Below are 23,941 nucleotides of genomic sequence, written 5' to 3'. Positions count from 1 at the left end.
CGTTGCAAGTAACTGTTCTGGGTCACAAATTACAGATGATCATTGTCACTTGTGTAGTAATGGAAGAAAATCATTCAGTTTCCTTTTTTGTAAAAATATATGTAATCAGTGTAGTAACTGCTGTGGATCTCAAATGACAGATGGTCATTGTGAGAAACTGCCCTGAAACTGTCACTCAAGAAAGTTTAGCAATAGTAAGTACATTTCTATACCACTTATCAGTGCACTTAAGCACCCACTAAGCAGTTTACAAAGTGTAAGCTGGGGACCCATTTTAGCAACCTCAGAAGGATGCAAGCCTGAGTCGAGCTTGAGCCCTTTGGCTGGTATTGAACTCGCAACCTTATGGTTTGTGAGTGAGTGGCTGCACAGTGCAGACATTTAACCACTGAGCCACCAAGGCTCCTTAGTTTGCGGAGACCCTGCCCTACAATCATCTTGTTATGCGGACCACAAATAATCTTGAGGTGTGGTCATTTAGATACAGTTTGGGGTCAGATGGACCCCGTAAGCAATTTCTTTAGAAAATGGAATTATATCCCCAGTAATGGCGTTAACTTTGGTAGAAAGAGGTCCATGACAGAATCCTATTTAATGCCTGGTTTCCCCCCATCACTTCTACTCTCTTAAGGGTGTATCTCTTCCACTTCATAGAAACATAGAGTTGGAAGAGACCCCAAGGGCCATCCAGTCCAACCCCATTCTGCCATGCAGGAACTCTCAATCAAGGCATCTCTGACAGATGGCCATCAAGCCTCTGTTTTAAAGACTGCCAAGGAAGGAGACTCCACCAGCCTCCAAGGAAGGAGTGTGTTCCACCACCAAACAGCCCTTAATGTCAGGAAGTTCCTACTAAACACCTCTCCTCAGGGTGCATGCACAACTCAACCATGTTTTTATAGCCCCATTTGAGTTTATTCACTTTGGTCAACCAATCCATAAAAACAATCCTCAAAAAGCTTCATCCTCCACAGCTTGTCGCCATCTCCACCGGTCCTCTTCCAAACAAGCAGCTCGCTGAAATAAGATCGGAAGATAGATGGTTACTATTTAGGATCCAGACAAAAAGGTGATGTCAGCGTCTTCAAAAGCAATTTTTAGAGACTGTGTTTTTGCTGTGGAAAACAGAATGCTGAGCAGTACCCAGTTCTCTCATGAAACAGTCACACAAATAATTTAAAGCCAGCCCAAGAATCATACCTGCTTGGAATACTGATTGTAGCTTACGGTCTACATTTGGTCCTCTGTCTCAAATCCATTTGCTCCTCAGCTGTTGTTCTCTTCAACCTGCCAAGACAAATCCATGTTACAAATAATATCCACAGGAAAGGGTCTTTCTTTCTTTTCTATCCCGCCCAGCCCTGCACAAAAAACAAGTAACATTTTCTACAGAAACTATGGAACCCGCACTGAATCTCAAAAGCCCAGCGTGGGTCAAAGTGTCCCGAGACTGGACCTGTGCCTCTTGGGAGAGGCCAAAGGCATCTGATCCCACAAAAAGCATCAGTCACTGTGGATAATGGCTGCTTAGGAACAGTGCGGGCGATGGGGGGAAAGTTAAAAGGCAAACAAGATGGCAAAGAACATTACAGTTAACGTGACTTAAGTCTTAAGGAAGAATCTTCAGAGAATCATAAATCACTTGGGAGAGAATTCGGCTCCCCGCCTTTCATCTAACACTACTGGCAAAGAGATGGCTGTGCACAAACACCCCCTTTTCCTGACCCAGGTCAAATTTATGCCACAAAAACCCAGACTCAATACAGGAAAGTTATATTTTGTTCTTAAAAAATGCTTTTTATAAAAAAAAAAGCCAAGCAAATCTGGCCCAAAAACTTTTTTTTTGGCTCACATAAGTTAAACATTCAGTTTCCAAAAAATAAAAGGATCACGAGCTTCTCAACAGGAGGAAGGATGCGGACATGAGGAAAAGAGTTACCTCGAATTACAGGACTATCCCCACATATGAACTAGCCAAGAGAGCAGCTTTCGTCTCAGAGGTTCTCTCTGTTGGAGGCACAACACTTCTTTTTCGCCAAGGCACTGCCGTTTTCCATACGCTAGCAGAGAATTCTTAGAACTTAGAAGGCAAGGACAAAGCTAGCTAAATTAGGTCAGAGTTATCCGCCTTGGAACACGGTCAGACTGAGATCTTCCTTCTAGACTAAGTGTCTGGCTGGCTTTCAATTGAGTAAGGTGTCAGCTAGTTCTCACTTACACTAGTAATGGTCCTATCACTGTCAGTAAGCTATCTGTTCTGAGTCACCAAGTCGATTCCACTGGGTTACTTACAAAGGCTGCATCAACTCCAGCCAAACTTCCAACTGGGCCCATTAAGGGCAAACAGGATTTGCACTGTCCCTTTGAGACTCTTGCTTCCCTCAAGCTGTCTTACTCTTGAGTTATGGTGCACAGATCTGTAGCAAGCTTCTACCACTTACTTTGGGTCTGTATATTAATTTCCCCTAAGACAACCCTCTTGCTCACTGGTGCTGTGCTATCTTAACTGTACAATTTTTTTCCCCATTGACATCCACAGAACTTGTGTTGTGCAGCAAGATTTAAGATTTCAAGCGCAGAAATGTATTTTTTTCAGATGGACTTTTAATAGGCTTCGTGAAGCCAAAGGAAAACTGTACAAGAAATCCTTTTCACCACTTCAAAATTACAACATCAATTGAATTAGGCATACTTTCTTCCAGTAAAAAAATGGACAATAGAAACAAACATATTTTTTTCCATGAACCTCTTTGCATGGTTAAGATTTGCAGAGTCTCTCTGGGTTAAGTTTTATGGCATACAAGTAAAAGTCTCTTAATGCAGGTTGAACATACAAGCAAGTATCGCTCTTTAGATATATCAAGGTGGGTTTGCCTTTCAAAATCCATTCCCAGGCTGTAATAACCTACACCTTGCTACACTAAAGTTCAAAGTTACAAAATGATGCACTAACAGAAAACTGAGTTCACAGCTTGCTCAGCTTCTACTGAGGAATTACGGTCCTTTCTTGCTCAAATGAAAAACAGAAACGGGGCCCAAAACCTTCCTGTCTTTCGCCTTTCTTAACAACAACAAAAAAATCCAACACACACACACACACACACACACACGCGCGCTTGCCTCACAAATGAACTAAAATCTTTTCAAGTGCTTTAAAAAATGTTAAAACACTTTTGAGAGGAAAAACCCAGAACTTTCATTGAGTCTGAACAGACCATCACATATTAGAAGCTGTCAGGCTGTGCTTTTTTGACAAGGTCAGAACTGCGAGTTTACTACAAAAGTGAGAATACAAAGGAGATGACTACACAAGAACGTTTTCAGCGAAGCTCCAAAAATCTTTATAAATACAGCCATTGGAAGGACGATCTTGAGCCAGGAAGTTTTTTACTCGTTGTGTGCAGCTGAGGACAAGAAGCAGGCACAGTTGTAAAGGCACTGAAGCACAGACAAGTCCCAGCCATTTTTCCTCCCCTACTTCTTTGCCAAGCACCGAAAAGGCTACCTTATTATTAACCTCTTGTCCCACCCCTTGTCTCAATTTTTGCTTCTGGACTTTGAGGGTGTTATTTTCGGCATCAGAAAGCTTCTCCTGTGGATCCAACTACTGCTACACATGCATTAAAGGTTTTTTCCCCCCCCGGTGGTACAAATGCTTAAGGCCTGCCAAAGCTGTAGTGCTTCGCGTAGGCAAGGAGAGGTAACAGGAACAGGCTCCAAGTGAGCCTTAATAATACTTCCAAGGTTATCACTGCAAGATCAAAAATGGCTCCACGCCATCCCAGGCAACACATCCTCCTTTCCCTCATGAACCAACACTTACCGTAACTGTCGTAGCTGTCTCTGTAGGATCCTCCTGAAGGTCTGTCACTGTAGCTGCCTTGACTCCTGCTGCGGAAGATAGAAAAGGAAATGGATCCATTTAATCAGCATGTCGACAACCACAAGAGCTCTTTACATCTCTTCAAGGTGCCCGATGAAGCTATGTACTCACCTGCTGCCATAGTAGTCTCGGGATCCACTGTATCCCCCGCTTCTAGATTCAAACCTGCTGCCGCCACCATAACCTCTATCTCCACCACCACCTGGAAAGGAGAATAACCCAGAGGCTAAGATATATCGCAACAACTGCAATCGGTATCAGGAAAGCCACCAGACCACCAGCTCACCTCTGGAGAAGCCCCGGCCTCGGCTCCTGCCTCCACGGAAAAAGCCTCTGCCTCCAGCTGAGCCTCCTCTGTAGCCACGGGATCTGTTATCAGATGATTTCCCTGCTTGATCAACTCTGATCTGGCGGCCATCAACAGACTAAATTAAAAAGAAAGATACCTCAGGGTCAGTTCATAGGCATTTGGAACATGTACTGACTGTATTTATATTAAGATACTGCCAAATACAACAGGTGAAAAAGACTTCCAGCCATCAAAATTCAATCAGTCACATATCCTAGAACCAATATTTGAACAGCCACTATACTGGCTTAGATTTAGGCTAACACTGCTTTGTCAACCAAATACTATCACGTCCCAGAGCTTGTGAGGTTCTTCTACAATAACATTAGCTTTGTTATTCACAACAGTCACCTGGTAATTTAACTACTCACCTTCCCGTTCATGGCCATCATTGCATCTTTTGCATCGTCAATATTTTCAAAAGTGACAAAGCCAAAGCCTCTGGACCTCTGAGTCTCTCTGTCTTTTACAACAACGACTGGAAGAAAGAGAAGAGGATGCTCAATGCAACTTGCTACTTAAGAGTTGGCTAAAAAGCACCAGAAAACTAAAGCTATTCTCAGGACTTAAGATATGACCTTTTAAACAACATGAGCATTAAAACAAAATAAACTAAACCTGACACGTTTTTACCTTCAGATATCTGTCCATATTTGGAGAAAACCTGCTCCAGTGACTGTTCGTTCGTGTCAAAACTCAGTCCACCAACAAAGAGCTTCCCTTCATCTGATGCCATTTTCTCCTGTAGGTCAGAAAAAGCCTCAGTGTTAATATATTCAAATAACAATGTCTTAGTGCAAACCGTATTAAGGTAACTGTCTCCAACTAGTCTAGTGAGTTCAGTCCCACCCAGTTGGACTGTATTCACAATTTAAGGTGGGCTACATCAGTGGCACCAGCATGTCCCCCTAGTTCAGTGGTTCCCAACCTTTGGTCCTCCAGGTGTTTTGGACTTCAACTCCCAGAGGCCCCAGCCAGTTCAGCCAGTAGTAAGGCGTCATGGGAGATGAAGTTCAAAACATATGGAGAACCAAGGGTTGGGAACCACTGCCCTAGTTTAAGAAAACTGGAAGCAGCAACTCGCAACGTCTGCGGAGGTTTATGCCCCCACGTGTCTCCGGAAATGAGACTCAAGGTGGTTTGGTTTGCTATGTAAAACGACAGCCGAAGGGAAGCTCTCTCTTCCCCGCTGTTTCTTTTTGGTACTAGAATAACAAACTACATTGGAAGGGAGCAAGCTGTTTCAGCCAAAATGTTATTGAAATAAAGCAATACTGGCAGCCAACAGGTCATCTTGCACACGCAGAACAAAGGCCACCTGCGTCAGGGTGCATTAGCAACTCAAGTGCCCCCCTAATGTGTGGAACCTTTAGTAATCAAAACTGGGAAGGATAACAATGCACTACTGACTTATATTCCAGGACATGCTAAAACAAAAGACAGTACTTTCCCATAGAGAAACCATACTTGTCCACAGGAAATCATGGGAGAATACCTGCCCATAGGGAATCATTGGGGAATACTTGCCCATAGAAAAAACATACTTGCCCATAGGAAATCATGGGAGAATACCTGCCCATAGGGAATCATTGGGGAATACTTGCCCATAGAGAAACCATACTTGCCCATAGGAAATCATGGGAGAATACCTGCCCATAGGGAATCATTGGGGAATACTTGCCCATAGAGAAACCATACTTGCCCATAGGAAATCATGGGAGAATACCTGCCCATAGGGAATCATTGGGGAATACTTGCCCATAGAAAAAACATACTTGCCCATAGGAAATCATGGGAGAATACCTGCCCATAGGGAATCATTGGGGAATACTTGCCCATAGAGAAACCATACTTGCCCATAGGAAATCATGGGAGAATACCTGCCCATAGGGAATCATTGGGGAATACTTGCCCATAGAGAAACCATACTTGCCCATAGGAAATCATGGGAGAATACCTGCCCATAGGGAATCATTGGGGAATACTTGCCCATAGAGAAACCATACTTGCCCATAGGAAATCATGGGAGAATACCTGCCCATAGGGAATCAATGGGGAATACTTGCCCATAGAGAAACCATACTTGCCCATAGGAAATCATGGGAGAATACCTGCCCATAGGGAATCAATGGGGAATACTTTCCCATAGAGAAACCATACTTGCCCATAGGAAATCATGGGAGAATAACTGCCCATAGGGAATCAATGGGGAATACTTGCCCATAGAGAAACCATACTTGCCCATAGGAAATCATGGGAGAATACCTGCCCATAGGGAATCACTGAGGAATACCTGCCCATAGGAAATCACTGGGGAATACTTGCCCATAGAGAAACCATACTTGCCCATAAGAAATCATGGGAGAATACCTGCCCATAGGGAATCACTGAGGAATACTTGCCCATAGAAAAACTGTAATAGTCCATAGGAAATCATGGGAGAATACCTTGTTCATAGGAAATCACTGCAAAAACTTGCCCATAGGGAAACGATACTTGACTATATGGAACCATTTGGGAATACCTGCTCATGGAGAAGCCATACTTGCCCATAGGAAATCATTGGGGAATACATGCTATGGGGGCACGTATTGTCCAATGATTCTCTAAGGGCAAGCACTGCCATTTGTTTCAGCACGCCCCCTATGTTCCATTTGTCTCCCCAAACGCTGACAATCTCAGGTCGCCATGCTAGACCCACAACGGAGCACAGCCACCAATTCCTTTTAGAAACGGCAGACTAGCTTTTAGAACGCACCTAAAAACCTCTGCGCATGCGCGCGCAACCTCGCCTCCGTCCAGCAGAGGGCGCCTGATGCGCGCGCAGCCAATCTTTCGGGGGGGCCCCCCTCGCAGCCTTCCTCCCCGGCGCATGCGCAGTGCCGCCCTGCCCGCTTTTCCCTCCTCGGCGCCATTTTGAGACTTCTTCCCCCGAAGCCGGTGGGAAGCCATTTTGTTTCAAAGATGGAAGCACCGCTTCCTTGCACTCCTTCCATCGCCTCAAAAAGCGGTTCCCGTAAAACGCACATGAAGTAAGCACTAATATTAACAAGAGGCCGCCAATCGCTGAGCTAAATATTACTATAACCGTTAAATATCATTACTGCTTAAAATACATTAAGACCCTCCTGATGTTTAGGAGCCCCCTCCCCGCCGTCCTCTTCCCAAACCCTTACCGGTGCCTTTTTTCCCCCTCCTGTTTTTAAGGCCAACTCTCCTCTTCGAACTCCCAACGCGAACTGCGTGGGAGCGGGGCTGCGCCTCCGCTTATATACTGACCTCCTCGGCTCCTCCCACCTCATTAATATGCATAAACCGGCCCTAGTCCTCCCTCCAATCCTCACGTCCCAAAGCGTGACGTAAACCCGGACGAGGCTTCTCATTGGGCGAGCCCTGATTAATATTCATAACGGGAGGAAAAAGCGAGAAGGGCATTGGAGGGGAGAAAAATAGTCCCGCCTTCTCCCCCGCCCTTTATTTTTTCCCCCGTTTGCTGCACCGCGCGCGAAGAAAGGAAAGCAGTGATTGGGCGAGCGGGAGGATAAAAAGGGCGGGGCACGGTTGGCAGGGGCAACCTTTCAGGCTCGCCAGCTGACTGATTGGCTCATTGTCCAATCCCCGCAGTCTCCGCTCGTCCCCGCCTCCCGCAAAAAAAAAAAGTTGACCGAAGCAAAAGGGGGCGTGGCTAGGCTGACCTACTTTGGCGCTAATGCGGAGAGTTTTTGCCGCAGCGAACAAAGCGGTCGGTTTTGTGAGGGAAAGGAGCCGGGCGCCATTTTGGAAAAGCCTAACACAAGAAGACCCACAATGCAAAGCGCTAAACCTGAGGGAAAGTTGTCCAAAAAATAAACAATTCCCTCACAAAACATGGTTGAAAACACACACTGTTTAAGCCCTGGCGCCCTTTTACACAAATAAGAGGATAATAAGTCCATTTTCCTCCAAAATTCCCTCAGCTTTTGTTCTATTTTGTATTTTTGTTGCTTTGTGCCTTGAACCAAAGGGCACTGGAGCCATTTCTGGGCTACTTTTTATCCCTTCCATACTAAATCATGACAAAACCAAAAGGACAGTTATCACAGGTACTTCAAAATTTGCTCCGCAACCATTTAAATTACAAATATAAATGATATAAATAAATTTAAAATGGTAGCGGAGCCAGAAGAAGAGAATCCCACACAAAATAATAACGGCGGCCTTAAACCTATTTTACGTCCCCCTTAAAACCAAAAGGTTTACCCAAAACAAAACAGTGTCTTGTAGTTCATCGCTAAGTTATTTATTTATTGAAGCGATTCAGTTATTGATCATTCTGATTATTAATTGGGAATTTTAAGCGTTGCGTTGGAGGGAGGGATAATGGGCTTTATTCGGAATTTTATTGCACTTTGTATTTTATTTTATTTTCATTGGAACCCGAGAGGCGAGATATAAATAAAATTTATTATTATTATTATTACTATTATATTTTTATTAGCCTCATTATCCGCCATGCTGTGGCAACTCATCTTTTGAAGGTGTGCCTTCACAGTCTTGTGTTTCAGTGCTGCCCCATTAACTGCAATTAGGGTTGCCATAATTGTCCACTATTACAAAATGTGGAACAAATTCGAGACCAAACTGTAGGACAACTGCAGGACAAAACTAAGCCCAAAATGTAGGACATTTAAGAAAAATGGAGGACCTTAAATGTCCTACGTTTTGGGCTGAGTTTTGCCCTGCAGTTGTCCTACAATTTGGTCTCGAATTTGTCCTACATTTTGTCCCTGGTAATAGTGGACAATTATACAATATTAAAAAAGCCATCCGCTGCCGGCTGGTTATCAAAGGATTGGGAATTTTCCTGCTTCGATTTTCCCTTTCTTGTTGAAATTCGGAGGAAAATAACTGTGTGGAAGCCCTCTCTTCCATCGCCAGTCCCTCTGCGTGCATGAATTAATTGGATTGGCATAATTAGCGATGTGGAGCAGACAAAGGGAGGGGTGCCGCTTTCAAACAAGCGAATGGTTGGCGCTTGCTTTCAATGCAACAAGAAAAACCATTCAGCTTCTCTCATCCGGTCAATTAAACCCATCTTCCCTGGCCTTCTTTCTGATGATAGGTTCAGCACAGCCAAAGAGAAGGGAAACATAACCTTTGAAAGGTTTGACGGGTTTAACACCTAAGCAAACCTCGTTGCATTGTAGATTATGTGCATTTTGGTTGGCCAATCATGGTATCACTGTTTTGTGGGTTTGGGGTGTTAACTGTACTTGTTCTCTCTCTCTCTCTCTCATGCATTTCAGATTTCTTTGTGAGACTAAAAGGAGAAAAAGAGGAAGGAAGGAAGGAAAGAAAAGCAAGCATTAATAACAAAACATCTGTTATTAACGTTTGATCTTCCTTCCTTCCTTCTTTCCTTCCTCTGCATTACTTCTGCAGAGATTAAATAATGGGTTTCCCTGGTTTGGGCCTCTGATGTGTATTTAGAAAAACTGGAAAGCTTAAACATTGTGTGGCATTTTGGTTGGGACTCATAAATGTTTTCCAGATGTGGATTTATCCTGATGTAGCAGATGATATCTAATATCTCTATCTATCTGTCTAATAATCTACCTATCTATATATTTTTTTCTTCTGCAGATGGGCTGCCATTAGGACAAAGATCTATGTTGGTCCCACTCCCAAGACAATAATGCAAAGTCTTTGACCTGACATCGCAGCCTCCTTTTTCCAAACAAAAGCAACAGAGGTGGGTTGGTTTTCAGTGGACTGGCTAAATATATTTGACATACATTTTATGCAGCAGAGAGCAAATATGTGTTGACTCAAGGGTAACCAAAAAGCTATATTATTGGTGCAGAAGAACCTGATGAGAAACAGGCATTTATGGATGGAGCTGCAAAGGCGGATAAAATGAAAGCATTGCCCATCCCAAGAAAAATTGGAGGCTGAAGGAAATTAAATTTTCCTTCAATTTCCAGGTATCAAGTATTGCAGAGAGAGGGACACTGAACATTTTTACAAGTAGAATTCATATTTGCTTTGCTTGCCTTCACTTTATAACTTCATATTATTTATTTATTTATTTATTTATTTATTTATTTATTATAACTTTACCTGTCCCTTTTCTTTACTAGAAACTTGGAACTGAAGGAAAATTTAATGGGGGGCATTATTATTAATTGGAAGGGGGTAATGCCCCCATTTTACCTCCCTCACCATACACCTTTGGAGTATTGTAACATGTACAAAGCAGAGGACACATGTTTGGTTGATGTTCTGCATATGTTTAGTACTCATCATATCAATTCAGTTATGTACATCATCTCAGGATGTGAAGATTCAGCAGGCTATTAATTCACTTAATACCTGTAACCCCAATATTTTGGTCTGAGCTCAATTGAACTTAAGTCTGGGTAGACATGTTGAGAACTGGAGATCATTTATCATCTAAGTGCAAAAAGAAGGAAGCAGATTGGCTGTAAAATTAAAAACATTCAGGACGATGGATGAAATAATAAGCAAGCCATATTTAATGACAAAGCAAAGATGGGAGAAAGTGAGAAATCTGCTCTGTGAGAAACGCATGATTACTCTTGCTAATTTCAGAGCTGGCAATCTGAAAAGGGATGTCAGATTTAATGAGAGTGGAGCTTGCCAGTCTCTTTTTCCAAACTAATAATTTGCAAGGATGATCACTTGTGTGCAAGTTAGTGCTTACATCAGCTGTATTTCTGCCTTTGGACCGAAAGGCTGAAAAGTATTCCTGCAATGAACAGTATCCACTGTAAAGCCAGGTTCCTAGAATGGCTGCTAGAAAGGAATCTGACCTTGGGTGCTAATTACAAAGTGGCCATTTTAGGAACAAGGGGGAAAACAACACAAGTACACAACACAAATGTTGAAGGAGAGGGTGACAACAAGGAAGGCTGCTTTTTTAATCATAGAAAGCACTTGGCTGCCATTTGGACAAACCATATTATCCTTCTAGATCAGTGGTTACCAACCTTTCTAATGCCACGACCCTTTAATACAGTTCCTCATGCTGTGGCGACCCCCAACCATACAATTATTTACATTGGTACATGCAAATATGTGTTTTCCGATGGACTTAGGTGACCTCTGTGAAAGGGTCATTTGACCCCCAAAGGGGTCCCGACCCACATGTTGGGAACCACTGTTCTAGATGTACTTATGGTCCTCAGTTTGGAAGATCTGAGCTGGGCACTTAACAGGATTTGGGGGAGATCTCTTGTTCATAGGGATGTCATAACTAACAGCATGCAACAATAAGTCTCCATTGACAAGTGTGACTGTACGTGGAGAATTAAAGCCTTTAAGGCTGGGATATTGTATTAAAATGCAGAAAGACACTGATATAGCTTATATTAACAAAGCATCTGACAGTGAAGCTCCTTTTTGCAACAGCTTTTTATGCATGCTTATTTCCCCCTTTTCCTCCTCATCCTCTGGTGAATTAATCTTTTTAGAAGCATCAGCATAAGGAGGATGGTGAAACATGGACATTTGGTGCCTTTTGCAGTAACATGTCTGTAGTAAACAATGCAATAAAGCTTGAGTTAGCCAATCTTATTGTAGCCATGTGTGCCTGCCTACAAATGCAAGGTAAACAGCAGCTACCTCCAGAATCCCTTACTTGAGTATGGCTGAACAGCATAACAGAGAATAGGGAAGAACAGATTTATTAATGAAACTGCCTCATCAGCTACCAACATATTGAGTTACATGTTTGGCCACCAGAATAGAAATCATTAAGAAAAGATGAGGCTGGCAAAATAAAAAGCCATCTCCGAATGCTTTTTAGAATACTTCACATGATCTCTAGAAAGTGCAAAATGTCTTATTTACTTACACAAGGCTTACCTGACATGGTTGTTCCATTTCACATGTTCACACAGTTAGTTTTGAATTAAAAGTCTAGTAAGTATGTTGAACTCATCTCCTTTTGTGTGGTGTAGGAACCTATCTCTATTCTTACCATGTTATTCCAGCTGCCGCTGGTACCAGAATTTCTGTTCTTCACATACTGGACAGTAGGGAACTGCTTTTTCTTTCCCCAGCAAGGATATATTGTTTTGAAATAGGCTTGTTTTAAGGCAAAGTCTTCTGTCATGGCTTGGTCCTGAAAGGGCTCCTTGCCAATATTTGACAATTCATAGTTTAGCTGCAACATAAACAAAACTTATCAAGTCTTTATTTTTAAGAGTTACAGCATTTTCATGGACACTGCTTGTCCTCCCAAAATTTCACAGATGAAAACTGAGACACATGTGGCCAAGTAGCATCAGAGTGTGGTCGAGACTACAAAAATCATTAAGGCAGGAAAACCCACAAGTTAGGAAAAGCTGCAGCAGTTTGCATTTGCATGAACCTACTGGGAAATGCAAGGCTCTCTCACTTCTCTTCTCACTCCTCTCCCTGGAGCTGAGTTAACTGAGTGCAAAATACTTTTACAGTTTGAACTCAGTTTGCAGCAACTGAAATAAATGGAGGATAAACTTATGGCAAATCTGTCGCTGGGTTTTTCATGAGCTGAGCGTGTGTGATTCACCCAAGGTCACCCAGTGGCTTCCTGTCGTTGAGCGGGGAATTGAACCCTGGTCTCCAGAGTCATAGTCCAATGTTCCAACCATTGTACCATGCTGCCTTTGTATACATATGCCCCATTCCATGTATAGAAGTAAAATACACTTTCTCCAATTAAAAGGTGTCCTTACTTGCCCCTGAATGCAGCAGCATAGTTAAAAGGGTGCAGGACAGTCCGTGCAGCAGAAACACAAAATTCACATACAGAGGATGCAATCTATCTGAAACTGGCAAAGACAGTCCTGATTAATCCTCTGCCTTTCCACCTTTTCGGCTGCTAAAGTGTCACAGAGCGTCTCCTCCCAATTTCTCCACATTTCTCCTTGGCTTACTTCAACTCCTGCAGAGGGAGATGAAAATGTAAATGTAGTTTACATTCAGTGAGTTAGGGAGAGAGGGGAGGAAGAGGTGGGATTTGCCCTTGTTGCCAATTTCTGGGGAATTCCCCAGAATCCAGGGAATTTAATCACTTTCCATTTAATTTCCATGTTTGCAAAATTTCCAGGGAATTCAACCTTCCTGCCCAAACAGTGGCCATTCTCTCTACCTGCAGCCAATAGAAAGTGATCAGGAAGTCCAGATGAAAGAACTACCTTCCCTGTCCCAGAGGTCCTGCCCCCTTTCAGGTAATTTGGGGGAATTCTGGGGAACCAATCCGGGGAATTCTTCGAGGTTTGTTGGCAGCACTGCTTCCCAGTCAGCTCAAGCAAAAGCAAACTGCTGCATCCTCTCTTAACTTGTGCATTATTCCTCACTGTTGCCATCTTGATGTTGCATAGACACACATTTCCTTTCTGAAATGCTGGAAGGTATGCGGCTGACCAGCGCAGGGGAACAACCTGGTTATGCAGGAACGGTGGGTGAAATTCTGCTGACCCCTATCTAGCAATTAGCACCTGAAGACAGTTGTTTTCACTCAGCCTTGTGGCAGAGACAGCCCTGCTGTTTTGCCCCCCTGAAGAGATGGCACAGAATTCTATGACCTAGTTGTTCTTGTGCCAAGGTGCCATCTGCTGCAGGTGGTCACATGTGCAGGATTAAACTCACATTAAGCAAACAAGGATATCCAAGTAAGCAGGGCAGGAGGAGGCAAGGGTCAAAGCAATTCAGCAGGTATTGCCTCTTTCTGTTCTTGGTTTTGCAGTAGGCAAGCAGGAATTAAAGAGGGCAGCACTTCTACCCTCAAGTCAACTCCGACTCATGGCGGCCCTGTGGATGAGACACCTCCAAGACTCCCTGTCCTCCACTGCTCTGCTCAGGCCCTGCAAACTCAGGCCTGTGACTCCCCTGATGGAGTTCATCCATCTTGCTTGTGGTCTTCCCCTCCTCCCCTCTACCTTTCTTAGCATTATTGTTGTTTCTAGTGATCCATGCCTTCTCATTACGTGGCCAAAGGACGACAGCCTTGTTTTCACCATATTGGCTTCCAAGGATATTTCTGGTTTGATCTGTTCATGGACCCATTTATTTGTCTTTTTGGCTATCCACGGTATTCTACGCACTCTTCTCTAGCACCACATCTCATACGCATTGATTTTCTGTCTGCTTCCTTTACTGGGCACCTTGGGTTTTTATTTGCATATGATATTGAGGGCCTTATGGGGTTGACCTGCTGGAGTATTAAACTGAAATGCAAAGTGAAGTTGAAGGTTTTCATGGCCGGCGTCCATAGCTTTTTGTGGGTTTTTTGGGCTGTGTCCATGTTCTAGAAGAGTTTGTTCCTGAAACTCTGAAAATGCCAGCCACAAATGCAGGCGAAACATCAGGAATAAACTCTTCTAGAACATGGACACATAGCTGAAAAACCTACAAAAATCTATGAAATGCAAAAATTTGCTGCTGCTGTTCAGTTCCTTCAAGAAAGGCAGGGGATGAAGGGAAGAAATGGGAGTTATGGGTTGCCATGTCCAGAGTTAGGAAGGCATGATGGGAAGTGGGGTGGAATGCAGAAAGGAGTAAATACCTCTTTTCTTCCAAAGAAATAAAGTGCTTGGCTTTGATCTACTCATTCCTCCGTGCTTTCTGTCCTTCCTATTTCGATCTCTTTGCATCTCCCCTTCCAACAATTGAGAATTTTATTCACTTTTGTTCCTGACTTTCTTCTTTCAGCATTTCAGGGTTGCTGTTAGCTCTGTCTGACAGCTATTTCCTGCAATTGGCCTTGAGCTTTATGCCAAGGGACTGCTGCAGTCATTACTTTCTTTGAGGAGCTGATCTGTTTGGTTTTGTAATTTTTTGGGTCTCCTTTGCCTTTGTTGAGAAATATCTACCTCCTCAACAGTTTTTAACCTTGTTTCATACCCTCCGAATTTCAATGGGACACATGAGGCCAAGAGTAGGATGAAAGTGTGGGGTCAAGAGGGCAAAAGTTATTAAAGAGAAAGGACACACCAGGTAGGAGAGCCTGCAGCAGTTGGCTTTGGTCTGAGCCTCCTGAGAAGGGCAAGATTCTGCCTTCACCTCTCTTCTCCTTTTCTCTCTCTCCTGACACTGAGTTAACTGCGTGCAAAGTATTTTTGCACTTTGAACTCAGTTTGCAGCAAGTGAAGTAAGGAGAGAATAAAGAGGGAAGGTGGGAGGAATAAAGAGAAACCAGTACATTTTAAAAGCAGTGGAGAAAGTGGTGTGGCAGAGGATTAATAGAGATTATCTCTTCCAAATCAGGACACTTGGAGGATATGCTGGATCATGTTGTTTGAGGAAGCTAGCAAATGCAAATAACCATGTTATTTGCTAGCTTCCTTTGGTTACATAGACTGGTTGGAGTCAGCAATTGTGCTGAACCTATGAATTTGTGTAGAAACTGGACAGCAACTTTTTATAAGCAACTGCTTACTGTTGCATTTCCATGGCTCACAACGGTTGTTGTTGTTGTTGTTGTTGTTGTTGTTGTTGTGTGCCTTCAAGTCATTTCTCACTGATGGCAACCCTAAGGCAAATCTATTACTACTTTTGCAGTTTGAAGCATCTGAAGTATTCTGAAGAGAAAGTAGGAAAATGGAAGGAGGAAAGATAGAGTGGGACATTATCCAAGGAGCTGAAAAAGTGAGATGACAGAGGATTAATTGGAACTGTCCCTGCCAAATCTGGAGAGTTAGATGGTATGAGGGATGGAAAGAAAAAATAAAGAAATGTTGGGGAAGGAAGGAGCAGAGAGGAGAGAAAAACAAACAAGTAAGCAAACAAATGCTTTGGAAAGAAGGTGTATGGAATGAAGAGAATGTAAGAGAAAAAAGGAGAAAGTGCTGAGGAAGGAAGGAAGGAAGGAAGGAAGGAAGGAAGGAAGGAAGGAGCAAGCAAAGAGAAAAGTTGGGGAAAGGAGAAGGAAAAAGAAGAAGGATTCTGATGAAAGAAGGAATTTGGAAGGAAGAGAGAAAGGAAAGGAAAGGGAGGAAAATAAAAGTAGTGACATGCTGAGGAAGGAAGGAAGGAAGGAAGGAAGGAAGGAAGGAAGGAAGGAAGGAAGGAGCAAGCAAAGAGAACAATTGGAGATAGGAAAGAAAAGGATTCTGATGAAAGAAGGACATTGGAAGGAAGAGAGAGAAAGAGGAAAGGAAAAGGGAGGAAAATAGAAGAAATGACATGCTGAGGGAGGGAGGGAGGAAGGAGGATTTTGATGAAAGAAGGAAATTGTAAGGAAGAGAGAGAGAGGAAAGGAAAGGACAAAAAAAAGAAATGACATGCTAAGGAAGGAAGGAGTAATCAGAGAAAAACAGAGAAAGGAAGGGAAAGAAGGGTTTTGTTGAAAGAAGGAAATTGGAAGGAAAACAGAAAGGGGGAAAGGAAAGAAAGGAAAATAAAAATAGTGACATGCTGAAGAAGGAAGGAAGGAAGGAAGGAAGGAAGGAAGGAAGGAAGAAGGATTTTGATGAAAGAAGGAAATTGGAAGGAAAAGAGAGAGACAGACAGAGAGAGAGGAAAGGAAAGGGAGGAAAATAAAAGAAATGACATGCTGAGGAAGGGAGGGAGGGATGAAGGAAGGAAGGAAGGGAAAAAGATGCTGGGGAGGGTGGGATAGAGGGAAAGATAAACCAGAAACCTGGGTTGAATGTATGTAGGTCATCCTGATTAGCTGCCTGCCAAGGAGGGAGTGCTTTTAGGGAGATTAGTCAGCTTTGTAGGCCTGGGTTGGATTTGGAGATGGGAACCAAGCCTCCCTCCCAGGTTGCCACAGCAACCCTTGCACCAGCATCACCATTGGCATGGCAACTGGCAGAGCAAGGATGGCTCAGTGCCTAGGGAAGGGAGGCTGTGGCCTTGGGTTGCTTCCCCCTCCATGCAGCTGCATGGTCACGAATCTATGGAGGTTTGTGCCAGGCAGGAAGCCCAGGTGCTTGCGAAAATGAACAGTAGGTACGAGGCCACTGTCGACAAGGGCGCCAAATGCCCTCCTTTTCCAGGACATGCCCTACATGTGATATGATAACCCTGCATATGTATTCGAAGGGGTGTAACATTGAGGATGGAGCAAGCTTGTTTTCTGCTGCTCCAGAGATTAGGACATGGAGCAATGGATTCAAACTAGAGGAAAAGAGATTCCACCTCAAGATTAGGAAGAACTTCCTGATGGTAAATGAGTTGTTAGATAGTGGAACTGGCTTCCTTGGAGTGTGGTGGAGTCCCCTCCTTTGGAGGTTTTTAAACAGAGGCTTTTTGATTGCGAGTTCCTGCATGGCAGAATGGGGTTGGACTGGGTGGCCCTTGGGGTCTCTTCCAACACTTATGATTTCAAACTTCTGTCCAGGAGGAATTCCAGAATGTCCATGATGGAGAAGCATGGATTTATATTTATATGAGTGTTTCTTAACTTTTATTTGGTAATGTCCCACATTGTTATTGAATGTCCTACAGTTTACCTTGACTTGTCCTCCTTTGTGGTTAGGACATGTAGTCACCTTGGCTATAAAATCTTTTGGAAACGCTAGCATCTTACACAAAACCTAATTACATTCCCTTTAAAATTGGATGACATTAATGATTGCTAGTGTATTTGAGTGTAAGACTAGGACCCTGGAGATCGGGGCTCAGTTCCCTTCTCAGCCCTGGAAACCCACAATTCACACCCTCTCAGCCCCAGAAGACCCCATAATAGACCCACCTTAGAGTTGCCATAAGTCAGGAGCAACCTGAAAGCACACACTATAACAACAAACACATTAGTAAAACATTTATTTTAACTATAAGAAATCTACACAGAAATCTCTTTGGGTATGTACCTGAAAGTTGCCTATCAGTTTATGGCGACCCCATGAATTTCCTTAGGGTTTTCTTAGAAGTGGTTTTGCCAATTCCTTCCTCTGAAATGTAGCCTCCAGCAACTGGTATCCTTTGGCAGACTCCCATCCATGTCCCAACCAAGACTGACCCTGTTTAGCTTCCGATATCAGAGCAGGATCAGGTCCTTTTTGGATATTTAGGCCTGGAGTGGCCCAAACTAGTGTAAAGCAGCCCAAGATGACCCCAAACGATAAACCAAAAATAACAAGCAACATTAAGCACTGCTTGTGTACGCTGGTTGTCGTTTTAACAGTTTAAATAATTATTTTTAACAGTGTTGTAGAAAATGTTAACCAACAATGGGTAACAAATTAATTTGAAACACCTTGTTTCCAAGTTCTGTCTTGAACATTGAGGTGCTTCTGGCTGAGTTTATTCCTCCTTCTCTGCCTCAGTTTTTGATTTTTGTGCATACAGATTTTTCACTCCCTCTTCCCTTTTCTTTTTACTCCTCTTTTTCTACTTTCCCCTCTTTTTCTCCTTTTTCCATTCCTTCTCCTCTTCCACTTCTTTTTGCAGGACTTAAACATTAAGGATACGCATACCAAGCCCACCTTACCAAAACAAATTTGTTCTCTTCTCTCTCGCTCTTTCTCTATATTTGTCCTTTTGTTCAGAATTCAGTAATGTGGCTATGGGCAACTTTTCCGGAACTGAACAGGTCAGCCTCCAAGGAGATCTATGTTTTGCTCATTGGGGATTAATTTATTTTTTCTTTCTCTCTTGGTACTCCAGGAGCATCACTGGGATGTCTGTTTGTGAGTGAATCTGGATGGGGATGAGACTTTAAGAAAACCAATGGTAAATAAGTAGGCCAGTGAAACAGGAAAGACAAATATTAAAAGACTGGTGGAAAGTGCCATCTGGTGGGAAGAATACAAATGGCATGTTTGACTGGTGGCTGAAGTGGAGAGATAAGGACACAAGTGATATGACCCACCATGTTAGAGATGAGCAAAGAACAGAGAATAATTTTCTTTGGATCGTTTTTTTTTTAATGCAAAGAATCCAAAATCTGAAATTTCCCCTCCTAAATTCAGGGGAGAGAGCTTGGAACTCAACTGTGCTACAGGGGAAAATAAAACCAATTATATATTTTCAAAATCTCAGTTAAATCTTCCAGCTTCCAGAGGACGTCTGCACTTGTTTGTATGTTTTGCTGTCTATGTTAGTTTAGATTTGCACTTTTGATATATTAATTTATAGTCTTCAAATTGTTTCCACCTTATAGTGACTCTAAAGCAGACCTATCATGGGGTTTTCTTGATTTGTTCAGAGGAGGGTTTGCCTTTTCCTTCCTATTAGGCTGAGAGAGTGTGATTTGCTCAGGATCACCCAGTGTCTATGGATTCCATGACTGAGTGGGAATTCAAACCCTGGTTTCCAGAGTCATAGTCCAACATTCAAACCACTACACCACAATGGCACTATCACTATTTAACACACACACACACACACACACCCCAAAACTGGAGACGAATGTCTGACTATTTCTGGTTTTTTAAACCACACACAAACATACTTATACACACGAGCAGAAACACATGCGACTGCCAGAGGACAATGGGGCAAAGAATTGACCCCAAACTTGACCCAGTGGCCATGTCTGCCCTAGAACTGTTGAATGTTTATTAATGTATTATTTATTTCCTTTACTCACATCCTGGTTTTTAACGTTGCTTTCTTTATTTACAGGGGATGGCTTTGGAATCATACATAGGCAACCAATTACAAAATCAGAAATCAACTATAACAGGTAAGAAATCACACAAAATTACTAATACTGGGAGAAGGAGGAAAGGGGAGGGAAGGAGAGATGGGAAGTGGAAGCGATAGAAGGAGGAAGAGAGGAAAAGGATGAGGCAGAGGAAACATAGGACCCATACAGACAGGCCAAAATAAAGCTGCTTCAGGTCACTTTGGAGGTGGACTGGAGCAGGGCTTTGGCGTTGCTTCTGGACTCTTAGGACGCATGCATCATTTAAACAGCATACCTCCAAAGTGACCCAAAGCAGCTTTATTTTGGCCTGTCTGTATGGGGCCATAAGGGATTTTTTTCATAGCTCAGATAATAGTCTTCTTATTTGTATATATTTAATGAAAGAGCAATATATTTTCATCATAGCTTTTTATGAACCCTGTTATTATGGTTGAGCATTGGACTATGACTGAAAACCCGACATTGAATTCCCACTCAGCCATGGTAACTCCCTGATATTCCAAATGAGATGGTTCATTATTCCTTGTAAGTAGACTGAGGATTGCATGGAATTTGCAGGTGGACAAGCAAAAATTGCACGCCTCTGTTGTTAATGCAACAAAAAGTCCATCAAACTCTCAGAACTTTGGAAACTTTAGCATCTCATTGACACACATGCTTTCTGTGCACACTCTGCCATCTTCGCTTCCAAACCTTTCCTCTGCTGTCCCCCTTGGTATTTAAAGCCCTGCAGGATTGAGACATGTCCTGACATATCACTCTGTTTCCAGTGGTCAAGTAATTGAGTTTTGTAAGTAACCTCCCACCCTCCAAGGAAGTTCAGGGACATCTGTTCTTGTATTACAAATGGCTATCACATCATTATGCGGTTGTATTTCTGACTTCTATGTATGGTTGTGAAAGCTGGCAGGACGAGAAAGCTGATAGGAAGAAAACCAACTCATTTGAAATGTGGTGCTGGAGAAGAGTTCTGTGGATGCCACAGACTGCCAAAAGACAAATAAATGGGTCTGGGAGCAAATCAGGCCTGAACTCTCCCTAGAAGAGAGAACTGAGACTGTCATACCTCCGGCATATCATAAGAAGACATGACTCAGTAGAAAAGACAATGATAGCTGGTAAGGCTGTAGAAAGGAAGATCACATTACAAGTAGATAGGCTCAGTCAAGAAAGCCACAGCCCTGAGTTTGCAAAACCTGAGCAGAGCTGCTGATAATGGGCTGACCTGGGGAGATCTCCCATTCATAGGAGAACTTGAAGACAAAGTTCACTTGACAGTAATTAAATTAATTAATTTGTTTTATTTATATACTGCTATTCCAAAGATCATAGCGGTGAACAGCAAGTAAGCTAATTTGCAAGTAAGCTGAACAACAACATTAATTCCACCTCTCAGTCATCTCTTTTCCAAGCTAAACATAACCAGCTCCCTAAGTTGTCCTTCACTGGGCTTGCTTTCCAGACCTCTGTAATCTATTCCACCAAAAAATCAAACATGAGATGTGGAAGTCCTCTGCTTTGTGTGGGACTGTTGCGACTACAGGTTCCCAGGCAGATAGCCACCTTTGCTTTGCTTAAATGCATCCACCAAAGAAGAGTCTCCCACCATCTGAGACAGTCTCTGCCACCCTTGCGCAGCTCACACTGTTCAGAAGTTCCCTGTAATGTTCAGCCAAAATCTGTTTCGCTGTAAATTTCCACCCACTGTTTCTAGTCCTGCCCTCGGGAACAATAGAGAACAAGTCTGCTGTTTCTCCTGCATGACAACCCCTTCAGATTGTTTGAAGACAAGTTGTCTCTCACGTCCATTCTCTCAGAAATGCGCACACAAGAGAAGGAAAGAACAAGAAGGGAAGAAGGGAAGGGAAGAACAGTGGGAAAAGGAGTGAAAAAAGGGGAAGAAAGGAAGAGAAGGACAAAAAAGGGTAGAAAGTAACAAGAGAGGTGAAGATAAAAAAGAAAAATCAGAAAAGAGTTTGGAAAGTGAATGGATTGGGGAAAGAAAGAATGGAAGAAGGAAAGAATGGAATGGAATGAAAGTCAACAAATAGAGCGGGAGGAAGGAGGGAAAAAAGGAAAGACGGACCAGAATGGAAGGGAAAAGAAGAATAGGGAAAGGGGGAAAGAGGGACAGAGTGGAAGAAAAGGAGGAAGTACAGAATGGGAAGGAAAACTAAGAGAATGAATGAGAGAGAGAGAGAGAGAGAACGAATAAAGGTACAAAAGAAAGGGCATGGTTTTGTTTAAAAAAGACAGCCATAATCCTGCAATGTTGTGCCATGATCTGCAGGAGGCAACCTTGCAATGGAACATAAATGTGCAAAAGGTTGCAACACACAGCATAGACATTAGAGAGAGAGAGAGAGCCTGCTAGCCCTCTTCTTTGTGTGAGGTCCTGGGAGAGATTTGCCAGAGCGCCAGCCCTACTTTGAGCCTCCCACGGAGCCTGTTCTTAGCAGCAGCAGCAGCAGCAGCCACCTCCTTTGCTCTGCTGGTCTTTGTGTGGCTGGCACTGAGGCCAGAGGCAGGGCTGGGTGAGGGTCCTCTTTGCAGAGATGGGGGTAGGGAGGAAGGAGAACCGAGGCTAGAACTGTTGCAGAACCCAGTGGTCGAGGGGCTATGCGTCTGATGACTTGCAAAAAAATAAAGATTGTACAGTAATGAAACTGGCTGTGTGTGCGTGCGTCTGTTTTCCAGTTATTTTCCTTCTACTGTATGTACTCATGTATAAGTCTAGAAATTTTAGTCAAAAAATTGGCCCAAAAAAACCTGGGTCGACTTATCCACCAGTCAATGTAAGTACTGTACTTTAACTCTTATCAAAAAGGGAGCCATGCCTTGGTGAAAGCTGAGAGGTTAATCTCTTCTCAGAGCACCTAAAAGAAGCATCAAGCCCCTCTACTGTCTCATCCATCTAGCCTTAGGATGAGTACAAACAGTTATGCCTGTGAACATTTTTAAAGATTTTTAGCATCGTTTTCCTTTGGTTCATCCTTTACATCCTTTCTTATGTGCCGCTGAATTTTACCCTCTACTTATCCATGGGTCATATCAAAATCCATAATTTTGGCTCCAAAACCTGCCCTCGACTTATATATGAGGCTGACTTATAGTCAAGTATATACGGTAGTTTCAAGTCTCTCTCTCTCTCTCTCTCTCTCTCTCTCTCTCTCTGTGTGTGTGTGTGTGTGTGTGTCTCTCTCTCTCTCTCTCAAATTTGGAAACATGGTACTCTGGGTTCAAATCCACCACCTCCTTGCCTTCTGGGACACTAAAGCACAACAGTGGCAGCAAACCAAAAGGCCACCATGCGCAACTGTGGCCCAGCAGAAGTTTGTGGGACACCTGTGAAGTTGTCTTAGTGTGTGTGTATGTGTGTGTCCTTACAACATGTGGTCCTAGTAGTTATAGTACAGTGGTACCCCGGGATACGAATTGATCGCGTTACGAAATTTCCGGGGTACGAAAAAGTTAAATTGAAAAAAACTGTTCCGGGTAACGAAAGGATTTTCGGGTTACGAAATTCCTTTCGGCGCGTTTCGGCGCGAAATTCAAATCGCAGCTAGCGGCGGCTAGCGGCTTTCCAGCGCCTTTTCGGGTTGCGAAATTTATCGGGTTACGAACGGCACCGCGGAACGAATTAATTTCGTAACCCGAGGTAGCACTGTACTATGATTCCACTTTAAATGTTCATGGCTGCCTCATAGGGAATCCTGGAATTGGTAATTTGGGGAGGCACTAGAGTTCTCTGGCTGAGACTTTGAAATGCCTCTCCTTAAATTGGCAGTTCCTAGGATTACATGTCATCTGTTAAAGTGGAGTGATAGTGCTATAATTCCGTAGTGTGAATGGGCTCCAGGGTTGCATTTTCCCATATGAACCTACTCATGCCTTCTCTTTGTCCTGCCACCTTCACAGATATACATGGTGAAAATACAGGAGATGGGGCCTTCTTGGTGGCTGCTCTCTTCCTAGAGAGATTGGCCTGACACCCTCCTTACTATCTTTCCGCAGGCAGGTGAAGAGCTTTTTTATTCCGGGAGGCCTTTGAGAATTTATTAGTTTGGGGAAACAGAGCTTGTATAATGTGCTGGATTTCTATTTGTTGTTTTGTCCTTTAGTA

General features: G+C 43.2%; 2 protein-coding genes across 7 annotated transcripts in view; one reads left to right on the top strand and one right to left on the bottom strand.

The window, feature by feature from the left end:
- Positions 1 to 893: 893 nt before the first annotated feature.
- CIRBP (cold inducible RNA binding protein) lies at positions 894 to 7,504 on the bottom strand. 4 transcript variants are annotated; one of them, XR_016282148.1, is made up of 8 exons: positions 7,409 to 7,504; positions 4,866 to 4,974; positions 4,604 to 4,710; positions 4,170 to 4,308; positions 3,995 to 4,085; positions 3,824 to 3,891; positions 1,201 to 1,287; positions 894 to 1,017 (listed from the first exon to the last, which is right to left on the bottom strand). XR_016282148.1 is itself a non-coding variant. In XM_089535755.1 (7 exons), the coding sequence occupies exons 2-7, from the start codon at positions 4,966 to 4,968 to the stop codon at positions 3,388 to 3,390; spliced, it is 525 nt and encodes a 174-aa protein (XP_089391881.1). In that variant the 5' UTR covers positions 4,969 to 4,974; positions 7,409 to 7,504; the 3' UTR covers positions 2,585 to 3,387. The 4 variants fall into 4 exon arrangements, 2 of the variants coding, with proteins under 2 accessions (XP_089391881.1, XP_089391882.1); XR_016282149.1 differs by having other exon boundaries at positions 3,824 to 3,888; XM_089535755.1 differs by lacking the exons at positions 894 to 1,017; positions 1,201 to 1,287 and adding an exon at positions 2,585 to 3,404.
- Positions 7,505 to 7,993: 489 nt separating this feature from the next.
- The window catches only part of LOC149308408 (uncharacterized), a 154,491-nt gene continuing 138,543 nt past the window's right edge, over positions 7,994 to 23,941 (top strand). For 2 of the 3 annotated variants that reach the window (XM_089535740.1, XM_089535745.1), the window contains exons 1-3: positions 7,994 to 8,314; positions 9,855 to 9,963; positions 19,794 to 19,854. The gene's annotated coding sequence lies outside the window, so the exon portion shown is untranslated. Of the gene's footprint in view, positions 8,315 to 9,854; positions 9,964 to 13,326; positions 13,448 to 19,793; positions 19,855 to 23,941 lie in introns of all 3 variants that reach the window. The other variant, XM_089535741.1, reaches the window with a different exon arrangement.

The sequence above is a fragment of the Sceloporus occidentalis genome, unplaced genomic scaffold (genome assembly GCF_023333645.1).
Source record: "Sceloporus occidentalis isolate IW3139 unplaced genomic scaffold, rSceOcc1.0.p SCAF_8, whole genome shotgun sequence".
In the NCBI taxonomy this organism is placed as follows: Eukaryota; Metazoa; Chordata; class Lepidosauria; order Squamata; family Phrynosomatidae; genus Sceloporus; species Sceloporus occidentalis.
Note: the sequence above shows the minus strand (reverse complement) of the source record. Positions and strands in the feature narration are given on the sequence as shown.

Coding starts and splice junctions, on each gene's coding strand:
- CIRBP (XM_089535755.1), bottom strand. CDS start 4,968: ATGGCATCAGATGAAGGGAAGCTCTTTGTTGGTGGACTGAGTTTTGAC. Junction 4,711..4,865: donor ATATGGACAGATATCTGAAG/GTAAAAACGTGT, acceptor TCTTTCTTCCAG/TCGTTGTTGTAAAAGACAGA. Junction 4,309..4,603: donor TGATGGCCATGAACGGGAAG/GTGAGTAGTTAA, acceptor TTTTTAATTTAG/TCTGTTGATGGCCGCCAGAT.